The sequence below is a fragment of the Chiloscyllium plagiosum genome, chromosome 10 (assembly GCF_004010195.1).
Source record: "Chiloscyllium plagiosum isolate BGI_BamShark_2017 chromosome 10, ASM401019v2, whole genome shotgun sequence".
Classification (NCBI taxonomy): Eukaryota; Metazoa; Chordata; class Chondrichthyes; order Orectolobiformes; family Hemiscylliidae; genus Chiloscyllium; species Chiloscyllium plagiosum.
The window spans coordinates 82,713,732-82,739,315 of record NC_057719.1 but is presented as its reverse complement, the minus strand read 5'-3'; the positions used below and the strand labels follow the sequence as shown (position 1 = coordinate 82,739,315).

The following is a 25,584-nucleotide window of genomic DNA, read 5'->3' as shown; positions in this document are numbered from 1 at the left end:
ACTATAACCTGGTGTTGTGTGATTTTTATCTTTGTCCACCACAGTCCACTACCAACATCTCCAAGTTAGGTCTTGCTGCATATCAAAGTTGAAACTTTATTGCTGGAACAGCACAGCAGGTCAGGCAGCATCCAGGGAACAGGAGATTCGACGTTTCGGGCACAGGCCCTTCTTTAGGAATGAGCAGAGAGTGTTCAGCAGGAGAAGATAAAAGGTAGGGAGGAGGGACTTGGAGGAGGGGCGTTGGAAATGTGATAGGTGGAAAGAGGTCAAGGTGAGGGTGATAGGTCGGAGTAGGATCCTACTCCGACCTATCACCCTCACCTTGGCCTCTTTCCACCTATCGCATTTCCAACTCCCCTCCTCCAAGTCCCTCCTCCCTACCTTTTATCTTCTCCTGCTGAACACTCTCTGCTCATTCCTGAAGAAGGGCCTGTGCCCGAAACGTCGAATCTCCTGTTCCCTGGATGCTGCCTGACCTGCTGTGCTGTTCCAGCAATAAAGTTCCATTTCAGGCATAAGCCCCTCATCAGGAATGATGAAGTGCTTATCCCCGAAACGTCAATTCTCCTGCTCCTCGGATGCTGCCTGACCGGCTGTGCTTTTCCAGCACCGCACTCTTGACTCTGATCTCCAGTATTGGCAGTCTTCACTCTCTCCTAGTCTGAGACCTGGTAAATATCCCGCCTACAGCTCTGTAAAATGGTTTGGCCAACACTCGAACATGAAGAAAAGTCAGCAGGGGTTTGGGAGGTCAAAACGCATGGTGCTGGAAAAGCCACGGCAGGTCAGGCAGCATCCGAGGAGCAGGAGAATAGATGTTTCGGGCATAAACCCTTCATCAGTGGGGTTGGGAGGTGAAGACTGACATAGCCAGGAATGTGGTGCTAGGAATAAATGGGAAGTATTCAGAAAAAGCAAAGGAAATGAGAATTTTGGATGCATCAAGATAGCTGCAAATGGTAAGAAATGTGCAGGTTAGACAAGAATGTTCTAATGAGAGGCCGTCAATCTGAGGTGTTAACTCTGTTGCTCTCCACAGATGCTGGCTGATCTGAAGAGTTCTCTGAGCTCTTTTTTTTGTCCTTACTTTACATCAGAATGTGTCGGTGCGTGAGGGAGAGAAAAATATCAAAGGGTACACACGTGCGAGAAACAAAGGAATGATGCGACTGAAAGGATTTGTGTGTGTATATGAGGAAATGTCTGCTTGTGCCGGGGTTACCAACCTCCTGAATGGTTACAGCAGTGTCTGGGGGATTATTCTTTAACAAACACAGAGTGGCAGAATATGTATATACAGCTGCAGAACGTTGGTGTGCTTAATCAATACCATCATCGCCTTCAGTCCTCCCACCACCATTCCATGCCACTGCATCTTTCCCCTGCCATTGGTCCACTATTCGCAGAACAGGGCCAATCCTGCAGAGTTGATAACTCTGATGTACTGATGAGTATCCACATAAGAGGGAGGATTTGTGTGAGTGTGGATAAGGCTTTTTGTCTGAGAATTAGGGACTTGCTGCTTTGTAAGTGAAGTGCGTGAGTGACTGAATATTTGTGTGTAAAAGCAAATGGGAGTTGATGTTTACAAGCCATACAGGTGTACAGAAACTGGAACATACATATTCACTCATACACACAAACAGACACACACTTAGACACACACACACACACAAATCCGAGAGAAAAGGTGACAGGCGTGACAGACATTCACACAGATGGATAAACAGAAGGAGAGATCCTGAGATCTGTCAGAATTCATAAATAACTCCTCACTGCATCTTCCTTTGAAATGGATAATACTAACTATGAACCATTCTGCCTAAATTAGGTCATCACTCCATTCCACAGAACACAGTGTTTATTTATTCAGCTCTTGTTAAGTTCCAGAGGGCCTCCTTACACAGGTTTACATAAGAAATAGGAGCAGGAGTTCATTCAGCCCTTCAAGCCTGTTCAGCTATTCAATCCAATTGTGGCTGATCTTTCTGCAACATCTTTCACCCCTCTACTACCCACACTTTTTAAAAAAATTGTTAAGTAATTATCAAGATTTATTTAAAGACAATAATTCCTGGCTTAAAGTTGTAGTTCATTACTGAAAAGTGCACTTTAAACAACATGACAACCTAATTTGATAATCCCATCACAATTCGTGTGATGTAGTGGGAGATGTGGTGTCATGGTAAGGTCACTAATCCAGAGTCTCAGACTACTGCGCTGGTACGTGAGTACAAATCCCATCACAGTAATTGCCACAATTTGAATTCAGTTTTTAAAAAAAGTGTCAGTGGTGGTACCCATCAAACTATCATCAAATATTGGAAAAACAACATCTGGCCTGCTAATGTCTTTCAGGGAAGGAAATCTGCCATCCTTATCTGGTCTTGTCTACATGTGGCTCTAGACCCACAGCCATGCGGTTGACTGTTGTGACCTCTGACCTATCAAGCTCATGGGCAATTAGCGACGGTCAATGAATGCTCACCTCGATGGAGATGCCCACATTCCAGAGTTAAAAAAATGCTGTAGATGTGTTCCATTGTACCTTTCTCATCAGAAACAGCCATTGAAGTTGTAAGTTGAAACTGTGAACCATTTCTACATTTGTAAGCAAATAACTTTGGAAACTGGACTGTTTATTGCTGAACACAAATTTAGAGCCCCCACCCATGGCATACATAGGCTGGGACAGGCCATTCTGCAGACCTGAGTCTGCTTTGAGAATTCTCCTGTTTATTCACCTGTTATTACACACCACTGCAGCAGGCAGGACTTAACCTCGGCCCTCTGGACCAGATTCCTGATGAAAGGCTTGTGTCTGAAACGCTGATCCTCCTGCTCCCCGGATGCTGCCTGACCTGTTGTGCTTTTCCAGCGCCCCACACTCTCGACGTCAGGATCACACTTTCACTGTGCCACCACAGCCATTCTAGATTTTAAATATCAATCTACTTAAAGATGTTATTACACACCTCTGGAGCTGCTGGCACTTGAACCCAGGCTCTCCTTGCTCAGAAGTAGGGACACTACCACTGCAGCACAAGAACCCTCCTTTTGGACCTGCTTTATTTTTTCACTTTCTTTTATACCCCATAGTGTTATCACACACAACCGAGCGGCTTTCCCACCAGGAAAATCACAGTGATTTTTGTTTTTGTGTTTTGTTTCCCTGTTTAAACACCAATAAAACACCCACGTAGCCAATTCAATATTTACAAGTGAAACCCACTGAGAATAATGCAGATCATCAGAAGTGAAAAGGAGTGTAGGGAGAGAGAGAAGGGGCCATATCAAATGGAGTAGGAGGGAGAGATAATGCACTGCATCCCTCTCATTGGTCACCACCATAAGCGTAGAAGATGGGCAGGCAGTCAGCAGAGACCAAACGGGCAGCATTCCGAAAGCTTGTGATTTCAAATAAACCTGTTGGACTATAACCTGGTGTCGTGTGACTGCTGACTTGGTTCAGAGGCAGTGGGATTTGAACTCGGGCCGCCCGATTCAGAGATAGGGACTAGGCTTAGGTGATGAGTTCCGGCTGGACAGGCCATTGTCTGTTACCAAGGGAACTCATAGTTATCAAACTTCACTAGGATTCCCCATGGGCATTGTAGGGGCTATTATTGTGAGTGAAATAATTTTGAAAATCAATTGAAATATATGAAAGGAATATGCTAACTCTTGCCAGCTTACCTCACGCTCAGCAACCTATCGGCTAGCCACATCTCCTGCTCACCTTCCCTCCTGCCACCCAAGCATGCTTCTACCCAATCCTGTCTGTCTATCCCCCATGCCTCGCTGACTAATCCACTTTCTGCTCACCTACTTCCCACTTCCTGATCCTGCCATTCCCTGAACTTCCACAATCTCCAACCCTTAATTCCTCTCTTATTCTCCAACCCTCCCATTCCCTGACTCTCCCAATCCCCCAACCTCACCAGTTGGCCTACCCTACACTGGCTCTCTGTTACCTGCTATACACTGTCACAGTAACCACTCACTCTACCACCAATCGCTGGTACCCATAATTTCCCAAACACTGATGCTCAGCTAACTGGCTGTCATAAGCCTGAGATGGAAGTCAACAGGTCCAAGGGATCGATCATTGAATCCTTATTGATAATTTGTTTACTATGTTTGTTATCTCCCTGTTTCTGATTCAAATCTGAGGAAAACCATAGAATCCTTACAGTGTGAAAGCAGGCCATTCAACCCATTGAGTCTCCACTGACCCTCCAAGGAGCATCCCACCCATGATCCAGCCTATCACCCTGCATTTCCCATGGCTAATCCACCTAGCCTGCACACCAAAGGCAATTTTCCATAGCCAAGCCACCTGGCAAGCACATCTTTGGACTGTGGGATGAAATGGGAGCACCTGGAGGAAACCCACATGGACACAGGGAGAATGTGCAAACTCCACACAGACAGTCGCCTGAGGCTGGAATCGAACCCAGGACCCTGGCGTTGTAAGGCAGCAGTGCTAACCGCTGAGCCACTGTGCTGCCCATCATTCTAATGTCATCCTCTGCTGTAAATACTGACACAAAGTACTTATTCAACATGTCCACATGTGCCTTGACAGTGTCACCATTACCAGATTTAAGAGCGCCTGATGTAAGGACAGTTTATTTGCCACAAACACCCCAACCTCTCTTTCCACTTGAATATTTCTTTCCTTTTAGATTATGTGGACTGATGTCTCTGGAGCTGGAATTGAACCCACAATCTTCTGACTCACGGAGCCAGGAGCCGAGAACCACCCAACCACATCACAGATGTTACCACCTTGGTTCATGCCCAAAACATAACCACCAAGCAGGGATCAGGGCTCAGGTTCTGCCTGTGGCGTATTTAACCAGAGGGGTTAGTGAGAACGACCAGGGTATATTTAACTCTATTGAAGGATTTGGTGAGCTTTGCGGTCACATTCCTTAACAAAAATCTCCAGTCTCTCAAAATTCTGAACAATAAGTTAAGCAAGCTGTTTGGGTACGGCTACTGGGCAGTGAGTGGTATTCCCGACTAACAGGATACTGGCATCAGACCAAAAGGATTTTCTGCCCACCACATGACTGAGCAATATCGTGTCGGAATTTCAGAGCTGGTACAATGCCAAGTACGTCCCAATGGTTGGCTGATCAAAAAGAAAATAGCATGTTCCTCTGTCTATCTGTCAGCCGTGCTCAAGCAGACCAAGCTTGCAAAACCCAAAAAGAAACAGGTGCTGTTTGATGTGTTTCTGTAACTGGGCAGGACTTGCCGAACAATCCTACGTGTGTTAATCACTGCAATAACAGCCGTTCAAAGCAAAGTTTATTTCTGTTTAATTATCAGCGCTGCATATTCATGTACAGGGACCTGCTCTTAAAAGGAAATTGGATATAAAATTGTCAAGAAAAAATTGGCAGTAAGTGGGACTAATTGGAATCGTCTTTTATTGATTCACATAAATATGAGATGAACGGCTTCCTTTTATGATCTATCACTTCTCCATTGGCAAGCTCAAAAAGAAAAGTATTTCTCAAATTCTAGCTCTCTTCAAGTTTCATTCAATCTTCACTCCTGTGCTCTTTAATGACATTTGCTCCCAATCCTGCAACTCATTGATATTAAAACACTTGTCTGTGTAGTAAAATATCTCCTATAACTTTGTCTCTACCTCGAAGCATACTATATATTTCTAAATGCCTTGCTAATAGATTCTATTACTGATAGATTCCAGCACTTTCCAGATGACTGATGTCAGGCCTGTGCTTCCCTGTTTTTATTCCCTCTCTCTCCTTTCTTTAATAGTGATGCTTTATTGGCTCATTTCCTATCTGCTGGGAACATTCTAGAATCTAGAGAACTTTGGAAAATCATAGCCAGAGTATCCATTATCCCCGTAGCTCTTGCTTTTAGAATCCTATGAGGTAGGTCATTAGGTCTGAGGGATTTTGTCTTATTTTAGTCCCTCAAGTTTCTCCAGTACTCTGCTAATATTAATTTGATTAATTTGTTCACTTTATCAGTCCCTAGGTTACCATTTATCTTTGATTTTGAACATATGTCATCTATTCTAAAGATAGGCACAAAATACTTGTTCAATGTCTCTGCCATATCCTCATTCTCCATGGTAATTTCTCTTGTCTCCTCCTCTAAAATTTATTTTAGCTACTCTCTTCCTTTTTATAATACTTACAATATGTTTCATATTCCTGGATAATTTACTTCATTTCTATTGTTTCCCAATTCATCAAATTGTTTGGTGGTCACCTGCTGATTTCTAAAACAATCCAAATCTCAGACTTGCTGCTGTGCTTTTCAACATTATAAGTCACTTCTTTAAATCTAATATTACTCTTAACTTTCTGATTGAGCCACGGATAGATCTTTCTTGCTGAGTTTCTGTTTTACAATGGAATGTATTTTTGTTGAACAGTTTGAATTATTTCTTCAAATATTTTTCTCTGTTTATTCACCATTATACTTTTTGTTTCATTCAGCCAATTAACCTTAGCTAGTCCTCCCCTCACATCTGTCTAACTGGCGTTATTTAAGTTTAAGTTTCTTGCTTGTGATTTAAGTATGTCATTTTCAAACTTAATGTGGATTGTTGTTATGCTATCCTTTACCATGAAAACTAATTCTCCTCCTTTTCCAATCTGCCTGTCTTGTTGCGTTGTCGTGCACTTTATTTCTTGACCTTGGGCACTTTATAACCATGTATCTGTAATGGTAGTTAGATCTAAACCATTTAACTCTATTTGCGTCACTGTTCTTCAACCTTGTTATGAATACCAGTACATTAATATAACTTTCAATGGTCTTTTATCTTTGTCTAAACCTCCCTCCTTTCTATGACTTTAAAGCTAATTTTCACAAATCAAAACCCATTTCTCCCACACTAATCTTTGAGTTACATATTCAAATCCCTGACCTTATTTATAATATGTCAATTTGCTCATGGCGCAGGTGATAATCCAGAGACGATTACCCTTGTAATTTAGCTACTCATACTCTCTCAGGAGAACTTGGTTTTTGGGGAATTGTGCGTATTTTAATAAAATCTTTAGCTTTTGTAATGCCTCCTGGAATAGAAGGGCTTGATTTCCAGTGTGCTACTCCAGTGAGACCCACATGGCCCATAACAATTGGGTCAATCCCCTCCAAACCAAGTTCATCTCCAGCCCTGAAAAGTATTCCCCAACCTATACTGTTCTGCAGCTATATTCCTGTTCATTCCCCACTTGAATAGCCCCCTGCACCACGGGGTGCTCATTCTCCTTGTATTCACTGCTCTCGACGACACAGGCTGCAAAAATATTGAATCTGCTGCTAAACTGCAGGAGCACCTTCATTGCTGCTTTATTCTCCTTCTCATTCAGTCGCATCCTCTCGTCCCTGACCACAGAACGAATCAGAAGTACCTAAACCTAAGGGTGTGGCTGCCTCCTCAAATCACGTGTCCATGGAACTTCCACCTCCATGATGCTTCGCAGTGTCCAGAGCTCTTCGGCAAAGTTCCTCAAGCTGCAGCCACCTACTGCGGATGTGGTTACCGTGGATCACACAGGCGTCCAGTAGCTTGCACACACTACAGCTGCAACACATCACCTGCCTTGCAATCTATCTGCGTTTTGTTTGATTAACTGGATTTCAAGTCTAGAAATATGATTCAACTGATATCTGCAGTTATATACCAACCTAATAATCTTAATCATGGTTCTGGGATGTTAATTCTTGCGCAAAAGACAGTTCCAGATTGCCTCCAGCCTTTCTTAACATCAAGAAGTGGGCAACTCCTTCTTTGTAAACAGTGCCCCCGCCGTCCCAGCCTGTGGGTAGTGGTGTATAAGTTTGTAAGGAGGATACAAGGGTTGGGTGCACAGTACACGAGGAGGAATGAAGAATGGGGGTATGAGGACTGACAGGTGGAAGAACGCTTGTTTGTTCGACTGTCATTATTACAACTGGGACAAAATCCCCGGAGCACAATGTTGGGGAATCTAAGCAGCTCATGTCATCAAAAATAGCAGCCCTCCTAACTCCTTCTGGGGGAGTGAAGGAGCCAAATTCCACTCATCACCCACCCCTCCTGCCTTCCGGAATGAAAATCCAGCCAAAGCAAGCAAATACACCCCTAAGGCATGGAGGCTGAGACTGGACATTTCCCAATATCTGCACCTGTGTGTAGGACTGGAAACTCAAGTCTGACATTACTGTTTGAACAGGACTGAATGTCTCTGGACCTGCAACATTAGCAGCTTCTCTATCCATCGGTGCTGCCCAACCTATCAAGCAAGTCCAACATTCCCTCTTTCAATCTCAGATTTCCAGCCTCTACATTACTTTACATCTGCTTAAACCTTTGAAATAGTCAATCTCCTCCTTCATTTCGCGATGGGGAGAATTTAGACCGGGTGTTTGTGGGATAATATCACAGATAGTCATTGCGACATTTGATATTGAAAAATAATGATATTGTAGAATTGTTTGCAGCAGGAAGTCCTTGGTTTCCAAGGCAACATCTTATCCTCACAGGAAATGTTCTAATCCTCAGTTGCCACCTCTTTAAATGGGACCAGATGGTTAAATTTAGTGTGGGCTGCTTCAGCATTTTCTGTTACAAAGTATAAACAGGATGATAGAAGTATCTTGAATCAGGATCAATGTCAATTTATTGTAATTAACTCTGTGCCTTTTTGATGAGGAATTCCATTTAAACTGAAAACATTTTGTAATCCGTATTTCATTTGTGAGTCTGTGGGACGTGGGTATCATTGGCTGGACTGGCTTTTATTACCCAACCCTTATTGGGCTTGGTGGTGGGCCGCCATTTTCTGAAGCAACGATCAGGGGTCAGGATTAGAGTTACTTTAAATTTGCAGCAAGGAAGCAGGCCATTTGCCCTATCCAATTCACAGGAGACAGCCCCTCACCCTCCTCCTGTTCTTTTTCCTTTCATGGCATGTAGGTTTAACGGGGCAAGGCCAGCAATTATTTCCTATCCCTAACTGCTCTTGCTAGGTTGCTAGGCCTTGGTTGCTAGGCCTTTTCAGAGGGTAGTTAAGAGTTGGCCACATTGCTCTATGCATCTGGAATCATTACTTCATATCCCAGTCATATCTGGGGTATCCTTGCATTAGTGAACAAGGTGGTTTCCTTCAAAAATCAGTTTCATGGTCACCAATACTAAGACTAGTTTTACTACATTTTTCCACATTTTTCCTTTATTGATTGAATTCAAATTCCACCAGCTGCCTTAGTGGGATATGAACCTTGTGCCGTTTAGCTGGGTTTCCTAGATTACCATTCTGGAAACATTTCCACTGTATCATTATTCCATTGAACTCTACCAACATAATAGAGTCATAGAGTCACAGAGATGTACAGCACGGAAACAGACCCTTCGGTCCAACCCGTTTATGCCGACCGGATATCCCAACCCAATCTAGTCCCACCTGCCAGCACCCGGCCCATCTCCCTCCAAACCCTTCCTATTCATTTACCCATCCAAATGCCTTTTAAATGTTATAATCTCTATCTTTTATTCATTCATTCACAGGATGTGGGCATCACTGGCTAGGCCATCCCTAATTGCCCAGAGGGCAGTTGGCAGTCAACCACATTGCTGTGGGTCTGCAGTCACATATAGGTCAGTCCAGGTAAGGATGGCATTTTCCTTTCATAAAGGACATTAGTGAACCAGACGGGTTTCCCCCTAAGAATTGAGAATGCTTTCATGGCCATCATTAGACCCTTGATTCCACTGTGCCGCCCGGGTCAGTATGGGAAGCACGGTGGTTAGCACTGCTGCCTCATAGCGCTAAGGAGCCAGGTTCGATTCCAGCCTCAGGCAACTGTTTGTGTGGAGTTTGCACATTCTCCCCGTGTCTGCGTGGGTTTCCTCCCACAGTCCAAAAATGTGTAGGTCAGGTGAATTGGCCATGCTAAATTGCCCATAGCGTTCAGGGATGTATGTGTAGGACAGGTAAATGTAGAATAATAGGTTTGGGTGGAATACTCTTTGGAGGGTTGGTGCAGACGGGTTGGGCCAAAGGACCTGCTTCCACGCTGTAGAGTTGCTTGATTCCAGAGTTTTCTTGAATTCAATATCAACCAGCTTCCGTGGCAGGATTCAAACACATGTCCCCAGAACATTTTCTGGATCTCAAAATTAATAGTCTGGCAATAATACCACTGGGCCATTGCCTCCCGCCCTCCATCATTTACCTACCTAGCTTGCCCTTAAGTGAACTTACTGCTAGATTTATCAGTGTTTATCTTATATTTGTGCCAAGGGCACAAGGAACAAATTGTAGGAACTGGGCAGAAGGACTTGGTCATGAAACTCACCTCACCCGTGACCAGGTATTTGCCATCTGGAGAAAAGGCCAGTGCTGTGATGGTTTTCCTGAAAGAAGTGAAGGCTAAAATCAGATCCCATCACATAAATGATAATAGGCATTACAGATAACACATGGCTCAAGTGATCTCCTGGACTGGTTCCAGACAAAGGTATACTTCCTCTTCTCCTACTGCTGATGTCCTTCTCTATTCTCCACTTTGTTATCTCCCTGCACCCCCCCCCAAACTCTGGGGTTAAAAGGACAAATTCACTCCTGCCAGCAAGGTGCCATGCCAAAGGCATTGGGTGTCATGCAATGGCTCCATAATGTCGTGGTCCTATCCCTTTGCTCTGTGCTCTCACTCACTTTAACTGTCCACTGAGTGTGTTGAATTTACTACCAAATGCTTCCCCTCAGTGAATTGACATCAATTAGAAGGATGCGATTGGGTCCTTACACTGATCTGTGAGGTGACAATGTCCTACCTTGATCCATTTAGTATATGGTGCTGCTTGTTCTTCTTGGGATTAAAGAGTACAACCACACACCTGAAACGGGAGAAGAAAAGCAAATTCAGTGTCAGGATTAAAGGTGGAATCACTGAATGGTCACAGTATGGAATATGGCCATTCACTCCATTGTGCCTGTGCTGGCTCTCTGAAGGAGTGATCTGTCTAATGCCCCACTATCCGCTGTCTTCTTACAGTAACTGGCACCTTCTTGATTTTCCCACAATGATCCCATTCCCTTCTGGAAACCTCAATTGACGGGATCCTCACCACACTCTCGGGCAGTGCACTTCAGATCCTAATCACTCACTTTGTTAAAAAAATGTTGTTCTGCATTGTTCCTTTAGTCTAAAAATTAAATCTGTGCCCTCTAACTGTTGTCTGTAATGGCAGTAGCTTTCTGTGATCATTCCATCCCAGGAGCTACTCTTGTGACTCATGTGAACACATAAACCAGGAGCAGAAGGCCATTCAGCCCCTCGAACGTGCTTGTCATTAAATACTATAATGACTACTCTGATTTCAATCTCTAATCCACATTTCTGCCTACTCCTGATAATCTTTAATCCCCTTGCTTGTCGAAAGTTTATCTACCCCTGTCTCAAAAATATTCAAAGACACTTTTTCTGGGAGGAAGTCTCAAAGACCCATGGCCCTCTGTGAGTAAACATTTTGGTTCTTCTCTACTTTAAGTGGATGGCCCCTAATCTTTAACTATGATCCCTAGTTCTAGACTCTCCCACAAGAGGAAACATCCTTCCATTTATCCTGTCAAGATGCCTCAAGAACTTACATGTTTCAATCAAAACACCTATTAGTCTTCATACTTCAGCGGATGCGAGCCTAGCCTGTCCAACCTTTTCTTACAAGACACCACTCCATCATTTTAGGTATTCGCCTTGTAAACCTCCTTTAAACTGCCTCCAATCCTTCCTTGAAAGAACTTGACCATAGTACACCAGATACAATCTCATGTGTACCCTGTGTAACAGACCCTCACCTCCCTACCTTTATGTTCAGTTCCCTTCACAACAAATGATGACATTCTACTAGCTTTCCTAATTACTTGTTGTACCTTGCTACATACTAACCTTATGCTATCCATGCACTGGGACATCCAGATCAGTCGGCACCTCACAGCAATTCTTTCTGCATTCGCTTTAGTTCCCTCACACTCTGCCTAAATGTGGTATTCAGTGTAGGACACAATACCCCTGCTAAACCTGAACTTATTTGATACAGATTTAACATAACTGAGGCAGTATAGCAAAGTACAATACAATCCTAATAAGTGAGAGTGGGTGAATCACTGAGTGATAAGAGTCACAGAGTTGTACAGCATAGAAGCAGACCCATTGGTCCAACTCGTCCATGCTAACCAGATTCCTAAACTAATCGAGCATTTGGCCCATGTCCCTCTAAACCCTTCCTATTCATGTATCCTCCAAATGCCTTTTAAATGTTGTAATTGTACCCACCTCCACCACTTCCTTTGGCAACTCACTCCATACATTCACCAACCTTTGAGCGAAAATGTTGCCCCTCAGCTCCCTTTTATATCCTTCCCCTCTCAACTTAAACCTATGCTCTCTAGTTTTGGATTCCCCACCCTGGGAAAAAAACCCTTGTCTATTTACTCTATCATTGCCCCTCATGATGTTATAAACCTCTATAAGGTCATCCCTCAGCCTCCGACGCTTCAGGGAAAATCACAAAAACTGTAGCAAAACCACAACAAAGGAAGAGATAAAGCAACGAGCTTATGTTAGGAACAAGAACAGAGGTTGCTGGCAAAGCCCAGTAGGTCTGCCAACATCTGTAAGAGAAATCAGAATTAACGTTTTGGGTCAGGTGACCCTTCCTCAGAACATTTCACCTGAGTTCAGAGAAAGAGTCACCTGACCTGAAATGTTAACTCTGATTTCTCTTCATAGATGCTGCTAGACTTGCTGGGCTTTTCCAGCAACCTCTCTTTTTGTTTCTGATTTACAGCATCGGCAGTTCTTTTGGTTTTAATTAGAGTTTACATTAGGAGTCAGGACTTACATGAAATAAATAAGATCTTTAAAAAGTACATGGCTGTTTACCTGTATTTAGGGAATGACTCAAAGCAAAAACAGCTCAAAGAATATTAATACGGACCTTACAAAAATATCAGAAATGTTAAAAGAAGTGATTTTGACATAACCAAAATATTAATCTTGGGGATTAATATTATTTTTAGATTACGGTTCCTGGACAGCAGGAATTCAGTAAAAGACTACTCCATTAATATTAAAGAATTTGGGTGAGAGCAAATGTATATTCTTCACTAAAGTCTAGTCAGTAAGAATATCAAATACGCTAACCATCACAAGTTATCCCAAGGGAATCTAATATCAGGGCAGCAAGTGGAAAGTACCTTGATCGATTGCAATTGAATGTATTAGGCTGGAGTGGGAAAATGTTTGATCCAAGTAAATCTATATAATGGGAGTGGATATAATGGATCTGAGCTTACTGGAATTCAACATAAGAGAACACGTTTGCTCCAGTTGAGTCCAATGTAATGTGAGTGAGTGTGACTAGAGTTTAGTCCAGTGGAAGTCTACTGATGTAGAAAAGTATGAGAAAGTGCTTGTTTACTGCATCAGGAATGTCAATGGATTGTTCTCACAAATCTAACATAGATGAGAACGAGTTCAGTCCAATGGAATTGTACACTTTGGGAGTGGGTGACCTGGATTTGCTCCATTACTAATTTTTTCAGCAATGGGATATGGCCAGGCCAGCATTTAATGCCCATCCCTAATTGCCCAGAGGGCTGTTAACAATCAACCACATTGAGTCTGCAGTTACATGTGGACCAGACCAGGAAAGGATGGCAGTTTCCTTACCTAAAGGACATTAGTGAACCTGATGCATTTTCCCTAACAATCAACAGTAGTTTTATGGTCAACTTTAGATTCTTAATTCAAGATTTTTAATCAAGTTTAAATTCTACTGTCGGCCATAGCAGGGATTTGAACCCTGCCCCTAGAACATTATCTGGGTTTCTGGACAAACAATCCAGTGATAATACCACTGTCAGACTCATACACATTGCAATAGATTAGGAAGGGAAATGGATTTGAATCTAACATGCCAGGGTGAATTAGAGACCATGGAAACTGCAGCAAAGTCAATGAGAAAAGGGATGATGCTGGAAAGACATACCCACCAATGGGTAGATCCAGGACTCATGAGGTGGAACTTGCTGCTGTCTCAGTGGTAGGTTTGGGAGAGGGCATTGACTTAGGCAGGGGAGTGGCAGATGGGGATCCCTAGCACAGTTTTCCCACCCTGCCACAAACTGATACCCCGAAGGGGGCAACTTTGGTTGAATAGTGGTGTGGTGGTAATGTTACTGGGCTCGTTAGTCCAGTGGCCGAGGCTAATGCTTTGGGGACCTGATCGTTCTTCACTGAAGAAAACTGCAAGATAAAACTAGTCTCAGTGACTGTCTTCTGGTTCACTGATGTCCTTTCGGGAAGGAAATCTGCCGCCCTTACCCATTCGGATCTATATGTGACTCCAGCATAACAGCAATATGGCTGACTCTTAACTGCACCATGTAATGACCCTGCAACCCACTCAGCTCTGGGACAATTATGAGGGAAAAGTAAATATCTCTTTTGCCAGCAATGCCTACATTCAATGAATAAACATAAAACTAACGAAAGTGGGTTATTGGTATTAATCCAGTGATAAATGGGAGGCCTCACAATGGGAGGATTGTGACAATAAAAGTGTCACTAGTTCCTTCGTTCAAAGAATGCCACTCCTTTCTTTTGCTGCCTTAGCTGACCTCACTCCTCTTTCAGGCCTTTCTTACCTTTGCACTTGACCATTTTCCAATTCACTTTTGGCTGGTCTACAACATTCCTGCCTCTCTGTAAACTCAAGGTCACCCTGAACCCTGCTGCCTGTGACTTAGCTCGTGACCAGTGCCATTTGCCTATCGTCTCTGCACTCACTGACCGACACTGGCTCAAGCGACATCTGGTTTTAAAATTCTCATCCTTTTTCAAGTCCCTCCATAGCCTCACACCGCCCCATCCCTGTAGCCCTATAACCCTCTGGAATTTCTGATGCTTCCCTCATGAGCACATTGATTTTAATCGCTGCTGGCCTCACCTTTGGTAACGTAGACCTCAAACTCTGGAATTCTCTTCCTACATCTCCTTAACACATACCTCTTTTGACTAAGTTGTCACCTGGTCTAGTATTGTCTTGCTATTATCTTCTGTTTCATGATAACCCTGTGAGAATATGAAGGCCATTCTATTACATTAAGCATGATACATATGTACAAAGTATTATTCCAACAGCGATTACACTTCAAAGACATTTAATTTTTTTCTAACTCTTTCACAGGATGTTGACAACATTGATCAGGCCAGCAATTGTTGCCTATGCCTAATTGCTCTTGAACTAAATGATTTCCCACACCATTCCAGAGGGCAGTTCAGAGTCATGTTTGGGCTAAAATGTAACGGTACACCAATATGTCCACTGGCTTACTGTAACCACGTGGCCTTTACCACAGGGCCACAGACCGGGGTGGGGGGGGGTCCCATCTTGGAGCCAGTTTTCAATAAAGTCACAGTTCATCAAAGAATCCCTATGCTGTGGAAGCAGGCCATTCAGCTCATCGGATCCACACCAACCTTTTGAAGAGCATCCCACTCAGACCCCCCCATATCCCTGTACCCTGGCATTTCCCATGGGCTAACCCACCCAACCTGTACATCCCTGGACATTATGGGCATTTCAGCATTGCCAATCCACTTGACGTACACATCCCTGGATTCTCTGGGCAATCCACCGAACCTGCACATCTTTGGACTGTGGGAGAAAACCAGAGCACCCAGAGGAAACTCACGCTGATACAAGGAAAATGAGCAAACTCCACACGGAGAGTCACCGGAGGGTGGAGTCAAACCTGGGTCCCTGGCACTGTGAGGCAGCAGGGCTAACCACTGAGCCACTGTGCCACCTCTGTTGGTCTTGAGGCCCTGTCATTGGTCAACTGTACTGCTCTGGGTGTGGAATCACATGTCGGCCCTGGCCAGGTGACATCAGCAGATTTCCTTCCCTAAAGGAAGGGGACTGGTGAACCAGATGGGTTTCCAAACCCACCGAGTGACAGCTTCGTGGGTCACATTCACTGAGAGCAGTTTTCAACTCCCTGTTTTATTGAGAGAATTTAGATGCCACCTGATGCTGTGGAGGGATTTGGTCTCCATGTCCACAGGGTGTCAACTTGGGCCACTGGATTAACAGGCGCATCCCAACTGTTCTGCCATCTTCCCTTACGGGAACACTTTGGATCCTCCTGAAATTGTGGAAGACGCTATTAAAATGAACTGCTTTCTTTGTATTGGTGCCAAATCTTAAGAAGATTTGATCACTGGAATCCCATAGCATGGACTACCTGAGACATTGTTATACAATGACTGAATGCTCAAATTTCCTTTCCCTGTGGGACACTTCAAAGCATCTCAGGCTACCACACGTGACCAGTTTTACCCAGCTAAAATCCTTCTTCTCCAGTTAAATTTTCATTGGAAGTCACAGAGATTTATAGATAGCTGCAGATCACAGTCACCACAAGAGTGATCAGCTCCAAAGCATCTCTGGAAGGTTGTAACAGATTCTGTTTAAATGCAAGATTCTTTAACACAGACAGGAAGGTGACAGGGCATGGGAAACTACTTTCATCCTCAGCACTGTCTCACTGACAGACCGACAAACTGGGACAGCTAACTAACCTAGATCCGTAGACAGTGACAGAATAGCTTGTGGGCTGGGGAAGCTCAGTATCGAGGCTAATTGGGTCTCACTGTTTACACAGGGAGATGGGTAAGAGGCGTCTTAATAATGTCGCTGCACCACTGCCAACATGAAGATGATACGACTGAGGCTGCTCAATTTAACCATGTCTCAATGTTACAAAAATGGCGACAAACCATGCAGGAATATTTTAGTAATGAATATAATTGGTCTCGCTATTACAGATAGGGTAAAGTATTGCCAGACAGGGAAGGTGCCATATGATGTCTCCAACTTAATGAAGTAAAACAAGAACGCTGTACAAATGCTGACTCATGCAAAGCTAAAGTGAAGCACTTAGTGACACCTTGTCTCAGCAGAACCTCCTGCTGATGAGTTTAATGTGCCGTCTCTGCAGTGGTGCTCACTGTTCTGGGAAGCAACAGCAGAAAAAGGTCAAAGGCAACATTTCAACAAGCAAATTTAACTTGAGAAACCAGAAGAAATAATGCTTCCTCTGCTATGCAGTCCCAACTAAAGTAACATTTCACTGACAATGATTTTTTTTATGGGGAGACTGAAACTTCTAATTGATTGATATCACCAATACAAATACTTGTCATCCCTACAGTGTGGAAGCAGGCCATTCAGTCCATCAAGTCCAGACCAACCCTCTGAAGACCTTTCCCACACAGACTCACAACCTGACCTGTAATTCCCATGGCTCATCCACCTAGTCAGCACACCACAAGCAACTTAGTATAGCCAATCCAACTAATGTGCACATCTTTGGACTGTGGGAGGAAACCCACGCAGAGAGTGTGCAAACTGCACACAACCAGTCACCTGAGGGTGGAATCAAACCCGGGTCCCTGGCACTGTGAGGCAGCAGTGCTAACCACTGAGACACCATGACACGCTACAGGTGTCTTTAAAGTTACTGGTCTCCAATGTCACTAAAACCACTAATATTACTGGTGTCTAATACTGGTTTTGCATATCACTGATCTCTAATATTACTGGTATCTATCACTGGTCTCAAATATTGTTCACCTGCAATGTTCTAATATTAATGGTCTCTAATATATTAACCTCTGATATTACTGCAGTCCAAATATTATTGGTTTGTAATATCACTGGCTGGAGATATTTCTTTGCTGACTATTACTGAAGACCTTCACAACTAGTTTTGAATATTACAAATGTATTTAATATTACTGTCCTTTAATATTGCGAGTCACTGATATTTCTGCAGTCCCCTAGCCGTAGCAGCCTCTAATATTCTGGCTTCCGATCTCTTATATTACTGTGGCTGATATTGTTGCCCTTTTATGGCAGAGGTCTTCAACTATACTGGTCTCCAATCTTAAGTCCCCTGGTACTACTGGCCTGTAATATTGCTAACAGTAATGAACCATGATGGGTATCATTGCTCTTAATATTGCTCTTATTAATGACAATATCGTTCCTATCAGACAAGTCATTTTATAACTCCCTAATCAACATCTGCTGCTCTTCCCATTTGAGTGATATAAATTATTTCTTACTCTTAATTACTGAAATTGTTTCAATTTAAAATCAAATAGAAGCTTAATTAATTAATCTCTGTGAGAGCAGTGTGTCCCATATGGCAAGTATGATAAATTTAGTTTAGGTTTCTGTCAAAGTTTGGGACATAACTACTTTTGTAGCTTAACGGAGTCTCCTTAATGAACTGGCATACAATTCTAAACAAGTTTTTGAGAAGATTCGCAGCTCAGGTTGACGATATGGATGTAAGTTAGCTGGCTGAGCCGGAAGGTTTGTTTCCAGAGGTTTTGTCACCATACTAGGTAACATCATCAGTGAGAGTCTCTAGTGAACCGCTGGTTCTAAAACATTCTAAATAAATAAAACAGTTTCTAATTTTCCAAACACCCCCCCACACATACAGATTATCCCATGACATTCCCCCCCCCCACCCCCCCACCCAACCAGGGATGGGTTTTTTTCTGGTTACCAAGTATCATCGCATTTTTAACTTGGAAGTCATTTGTTAAAGGAAGAGAAACCTGAAGGAATTATTATGGACATGATGTCTACGTTGCGACACATTATGAGCAGATAGGTTCCTGCTCCATATAGCTGAGCAGAATAGACAGGTAAGTGACAAATAGAATTTCATAAAGAGGTAGAGGGAGGCTATTTAGAATAAAGGTACAATTCTAAAGAGTGTGCAAACATCTTCGAAGGTAACAGGGCATACTTCTGAGGATAATTAGGAAGCAGATACTGGGCTTCGTAGAGGTACAGATTAGAAAAGTAGGGGAAAGTATGCTGATAAGGGTCTGTTTAGGCCATGAGTACAGTATTGCGTCTAGTTCTGATCACCACATTTTCACAAGAGTGTAAGGGTGTGGAGGAGTTTTATCAGAATACCCCCCAGGGTGAAGAGTTTAGTTATACAACATTATATTGGAGAAGCTGGTCCCAATCTCCTTGAAGCAAAAATGCTTGAGGGGAGGTTGGTTAGAGGTCAACAAGAAGATAATAAGTTTAGATAAGGCAGACAAAAGAAAGCTGTTCCCTGTTATCTGATGGGTGGTACAAGGACTGATTTAAGGCTCTGAGGAGAAGGTCTAAGGAGAATGTGAGGAGGAATGCTTTTACACAGTGAATGGTAATGACCTGGAGTTCACTACCTGCAAGGGTAGTGGACATAGACACAATCAATGAATTCAGAAGGAAAATGGATAGGCAGGCACAAGCTGTAAATACAGTTGGTTCTGATATAACGCAATAGTTCCGTTCTCGTGCCATCTCGCCTTATAAGAAAATCGCGCAACAGCCACGCCATTTGAACCAATGGGGCCAGAATCGCGTTATAGCCAATACAAGTAAGGAAAGTTCACCTTCTACAAATAACGGTCTAAACTTTTCTATCGCGTTAAAGCCAATTCGCGTTGAAGAACCGTGCGTTATAGCAGAACAGCCTGTAAATGTAGAAGTGCAGCAGGGGAATGAGAACTAGTCTAAGAACAAAACATGCATTTACAAAGCACCTATCACAATCTCACAACATCCCAAAAGCTTTACAGCCAATTTTTATTTCTGTCCTCGGCCTGGTCCCTTGAATCCCAGCTTAGGCTTCAGGATTTCCAGGAGACATCCAATATGGCGTCATCTCAAAGAACAAAGCAACTACTCTTAACATCCATGGGAAATACAACACCGTGCGCACCATGGTTGGCTAGCAGGAAACAAAGTAAGAATAAATGAATCATTTTCACGGCATGATGTACCTAGCAGAGTGCCACAGAGGTCAGTGCTATATTCTCAACCATCTACAATCTCATTGAATCAAAGTCATAGAGGTGTACAGCACAGAAACAGACTCTTCAGTCCAATTAGTCCATGCTGACCAGATATCCGAACCTCACCCAGTCCCACCTGCCAGCACTTGGCCCATATACCTCTAAACCCTTCCTACTCATATACCCATCCAGACGCATTTTAAATGCTGACTGTACCAGCCTCCACCACTTCCTTTAGCAGCTCATTCCATACATGCACCATCCTCTACATGTAAAAATTGCCCCTCAGGTCCCTTTTAAATCTTTTTTCTCTCACCCTAAACCTATGCCCCCCTAGTTCTGGACACCCCCGGAAAAGACCTTGTCTATTTACCCTATCCATGCCCCTCATGATTTTATAAACCTCTATAAGGTCACCCCTCAGCTTCCGATGCTCCAGAGAAAATAGCCCCAGCTTGTTCAGCCTCTCCCTGTAGCTCAAATCTTCCAACCCTGGCAACATCCTTGGAAATCATTTCTGAACCCGTTCAAGTTTAATAACATCCTTCCGATAGGAAGGAGACCAGAATTGCACACAATATTCCAAATGTGGCCGGACCAACGTCCTGCACAGCCGCAACATGACCTCCCAACTCCTGTACTCAATGCTCTGACCAATAAAGGAAAGCATACCAAATGCCTTCTTCACTATCCTATCTACATGCAACTCTACTTTCAAGGAATTATGAACCTGCACTCCAAGGTCTCTTTGTTCAGCAACACTCCCCATGTCCTTAACATTAAGTGTATAAGTCCTGCTCTGATTTGTTTGTCCAAAGTGCAGCACTTTGCATTTATCTGAGTTAAACTCCATCTGCCACTCCTCAGCCCACTGGCCCATCTGATCAAGATCCCATTGTAATCTGAGGTAACCCTCTTCGCTGTCCACTACATATCTGCATCAATAGATTGGATCAAAGGACCAAATGAATGGTTGCTAATTTTGCTGATCACAAAAAGAGATAGATTGGAACAGGAAGTGGTTATAGGAATCTGCAGGTTAACTCAATGGGAAAAATCTGGCATATGCAGTCTACTGTTAGAAACATGCACTTGGCCAGTTTGGCAGGAAGAACAGAAAAGGAGCATATTATTTGAAATGGAGAGAGCCTGCAGAATGTTGTGACCCAGAAGGATCTGGTGATCTGGTACATGAGTCGGAAAAGGTTAGAATGCAGTTGCAGCAAGTTTTAGAATGAAGAACAATACAGCACAGGAACAGGCCCTTTGGCCTTCCATACTAAACTCTCTTCACTTACAGAATCTGTATCCCTCCATTCCCTTCCTATTCATGTATTCGTCCAGGTGTTTCTGGAATGCTGCTGTCATGTCAGCTACCATCACGTCCTCTGGCAGCACATTCCAGGTACTCACCACCCTTTGTGTGAAAAATGTGTCTCATTCATCTCTTTTAAACTCCGCCCCCCCCCTTGCACCTTGAATCTGTGTCCCCTCGTAACTGACCCCTCCACCCTGGGAAAGAGTCTCATACAGTGACTGGGAAGACAAATGGAGTCATGATATTTACTACAAAGGGAATGGAATATAAGAGTAAGTCTGTATTGCTACACTTGCACGCAGCATTGGTGAGACCACGTCTCCAGTCCTGTGTGCAGCTTTGGTCTTATTGACGGAAGAATATAAATGTGTTGTCAGCAGTAGTGCTGAGAAGGTTCACTTGATTGATTCCTGGGATAAGGTACTGTCTTGGGAGGAAGGATTCAGGATGTGAGTTCTATGTCCATTGAAGATTGAGATTTGAAGAATGAGAGCGGATCTTTTTGAAACGTGTAAGATCCTGGAGTGTTTCAACAGTATCATGGATGCTGAAACGATGTTTCCTCTTGTGAGCAAGTCTTGATTAGCCAACGCAATTTGATTTATTACCTTTCATTAAAGAGAAAATCTTAAACTCACAGAAATGACATAACTGCCATTACTCCCTGGGGCAGAGAATTCTACAGCCAGCCCCAAGCCTTACAGTATGTAACTCACTCCCGGTATCCATTATTCTATATAAAAAAACCCATCTGAACCCCTTGATTACATCCCAGTCTGTAGCTCATTCCTGGGTATCCGTTATTCTATATAGAATCTATCTGAACCCCTCGATTAGATTCCAGTTTGTAACTCACTCCTGGGTATCTATTACAGGTAGTTTTCCTATAACGCCATAGTTGCGTTCCAGTGAAACCTCGCGTAATAGGAATAATGGGGCCTATGGGAAAAGTGGGGCTGGAGCAGACCAGCAAAAAAAAACACTCACAATCGCTCAAAAATCACCCAAATGTTTATCGCAAAGTATAGCACAGCCTGAATGAAGGTCGAAATAATGAAACAAAGCTGCTCCGTTGGTAGCTGACATCTGCACACGTGCAGAACGGCACAGAGACTTTGGCGCTCACATCTGCACACGTGCAGAACAGCACAGAGACTTTGGCGTGCACATCTGCACATGTGCAGAATGAAGTGTGCAAACCGATCCCTGCTAGAATGGCGCTATTGCCAACGGAGGTAAGCATTCGCGAAAATACCATTCCTTAATTCTTCAGCAACAGTATAGCCAAATCGCGCTGCTGAAATGCCAGAACTACCTGTATTCTATATATAAACCATTTGAACCTCTCCATTAGCTTCCAGTCTGTAACTCACCCCTGAGTATCCATTTTTCTAGGTTATGCTAAGGTTATGCCGTCCTTTAAATCACTTCTACCATTTGTGGTTGTGCTTATCTAGAAAACATGAAATGTGCTATTTATATCACAAAGTCTTGACAGTGGTGTTTCATTGGTTAGTTGCAGCGCGTTAGATTTGTGATTTAATCTCACGCTATTTGAATGATAAACAGTCACTGCATGTACTGAGAAGAGGAGTCAGTATCATTTATGCACATATTAAGGGTATGGAAGGTGTAAACATTGTGACTGCACTGGCACTGTATCAGTGACTGTGATATGTTAAGATTAGATTAGATTACTTACAGTGTGGAAACAGGCCCTTCGGCCCAACAAGTCCACACTGACCCGACGAAGCGCAACCCACCCATTCCCGTACATTTACCCCTTTACCTAACACTACGGGCAATTTAGCATGGCCAATTCACCTGACGTGCACATCTTTGGACTGTGGGAGGAAACCGGAGGAAACCCACGCAGACACGGGGAGAATGTGCAAACTCCACACAGTCAGTCGCCTGAGTCGGGAATTGAACCCGGGTCTCTGGCGCTGTGAGGCAGCAGTGCTAACCACTGTGCCACCGTGCCACCCACACTAAGTGCTAAGTGTTCCCATCTGTGTATGCACACGTAAGCACTGACAGCATTAAGTGAAAATGCCCCCAGTGGTCTTCCTTTTTTACATTAACTGCAGTTCCAGGGGCATAATGGCTTTGTCAACATGTAGCCCTGGCGACCAATCTCCAAAGTCCCAGCACATGTTTCAGTCACAACGTTAATGGGTCACACACACTTCAAAGCAGGGGAACATGGTCTGGATTTCTCTGTCTGCTTGCTGTGTTGGATCTCACAGTCAGAGTGTCAGCACACCTTTGATTGACATGCTCCTGATACTATCATTATTTCGTAGCATGCGGCCTTAGAGGATAACGACCTCATGCTCCATCTTACCTCATCTTATCACTTGAAGCATGACACTTCACTGCTGCACTGTTGTAAGCTAATAACTTAATATTAGCCCAGATATAGGTCTGACTGACGAATGTTATATATCTTCACACAATCTTCAATATCTTGATACCGTCACCCAGTTTCTTATATAATGGGAGTGGGCATTGCCACGTTAAGTAAAAACATACCCTGTAGGAGGCATTCTCTCCCTAAGTCTAGTCCAGGAATCGGAAGCAAATTTTGGACCCTGAGACTTTGGGTAACTGAGCACAGTGTGGGAGCCAGACAATGGTATCTTCTTTTTCTGCGCTCAGTATAGTTGAAAGGTGACTGTATCCATTGAATTATTTTGCATTGAAAAGTGTGATAAAAATTGACCTGCTTGACCACAGAACTAACACTTAAATGATTTTGAGCCCATGCTGGACACACCAATATTCAATCGGATCTGATTTATTACAGTCACATTTACCTAGGTAGAGTGAAAAGTTTTATTTTGCTGTGCAGTACAAACAGATGATACCATACACTGTGCGTTAGGGTAGTAGAACAGAGTGAGGAATGCAATGTTACAGCTGCAGAGAAACTGCGCATTGGAGCGAGATCAACATTAAATTTGAAATTTGAGAGGTCCATTCAAAAGCCTCATAACAACCAGGAAGGAGCTGTTCTTGAATCTGTTGGTACATGTGTTTAAGATTTTGTATCTTTTGCCCAATGGAAGAGGTTGGAAGAGATTATAACTGGGGTGGGAGGAGCCTTTGATGATGTCGCTGTCTTCCCCAGGCAGCAGGAAGTATAGACAGATTCAATGGCTGGAAGGTTGGTTTGTGTGATGGACTGGGCTATGTTCACAACTCTCTGTAGTTTCTTACGGTCCTGGGCAGAGCAGTTGTTGTACCAGGTCGTGACGCATCTGGATAGGATGCTTTCTATGGTGTATCTATAAAAGTTGGTAAGAGTCCTTGTGGACATGCCGAATTTCCTTAGCTTCCTGACGAGGCCGAGATGTTGTTGTGCTTTCTTGACCGTGGTGTTAAGGTGAGTGGACTCGGACAGGTTGTTGGTGATCACCACTCCCAGAAACCTGACACTCTCGACCATCTCCACCTGAGCACCACTGATGTAGACAGGAAGCGAGATCACCACCTTGCTTCCTGAAGTCAACGATCACATCTTTCATTTTGCTGAGGGAGAGACTGTTATACTTACACCAAGCACTCTATCTCTTTCTGTCAATCTGGTCTTGTAGACTCAATGCACCAGGTAGATGTTGGCTCATGCCATTTGTCTTCCATAGATTTGTGTGAAGTATATCTCTTATATTCTGGTGCAAACATTTTCCATATATTCTTGTTTGAGCTATATCCTGTTAACTCTGTTTTCTATATTGTACTGTATCACAAAAATTGCAGCTCAGTGTGAATCCTTCAAACTGCCGATGTGTCTGTTTCCAATATTGCTACCATCCAGCGATGTTATATTTGAAAGGATAGGCATGATCTAAAACCATTAGCACACCGGCAACCTACTGCACAAAGGACTGACAATAGACAATAGGTGCAGGAGTAGGCCATTCTGCCCTTCGAGCCTGCACTACCATTCATTATGATCATGACTGATCATCCTCAATCAGTATCCTGTTCCTGCCTTATCTCCATAACCCTTGATTCCACTATCCTTGAGAGCTCTATCCAACTCTTTCTTAAACGAATCCAGAGATTGGGCCTCCACTGCCTTCTGGGGCAGAGCATTCCACACTGCCACCACTCTCTGAGTGAAGAGGTTTCTCCTCATCTCTATCCTAAATGGCCTACCCCTTATTTTTAAGCTGTGTCCTCTGGTTCGGCACTCACCCATCAGCGGAAACATGTTTCCTGCCTCCAGAGTGTCCAATCCTTTAATAATCTTATATGTCTCAATTAGATCCCCTCTCAGTCTTCTAAACTCAAGGGTATACAAGTCCAGTCGCTCCAATCTTTCA

The 25,584-nt window shown here is 43.4% G+C and overlaps 1 protein-coding gene across 1 annotated transcript in view; it reads right to left on the bottom strand.

The window, feature by feature from the left end:
* mapkbp1 (mitogen-activated protein kinase binding protein 1) overlaps nt 1-25,584 on the bottom strand; it is a 167,211-nt gene that overhangs the window by 81,388 nt on the left and 60,239 nt on the right. The window contains exons 3-4 of the mRNA XM_043698499.1: nt 10,826-10,888; nt 10,348-10,405 (exon numbers count right to left, since the gene is read on the bottom strand). Of these exons, the coding sequence (XP_043554434.1) occupies nt 10,348-10,405; nt 10,826-10,888 (121 nt within the window). The remainder of the gene's footprint in view (nt 1-10,347; nt 10,406-10,825; nt 10,889-25,584) is intronic.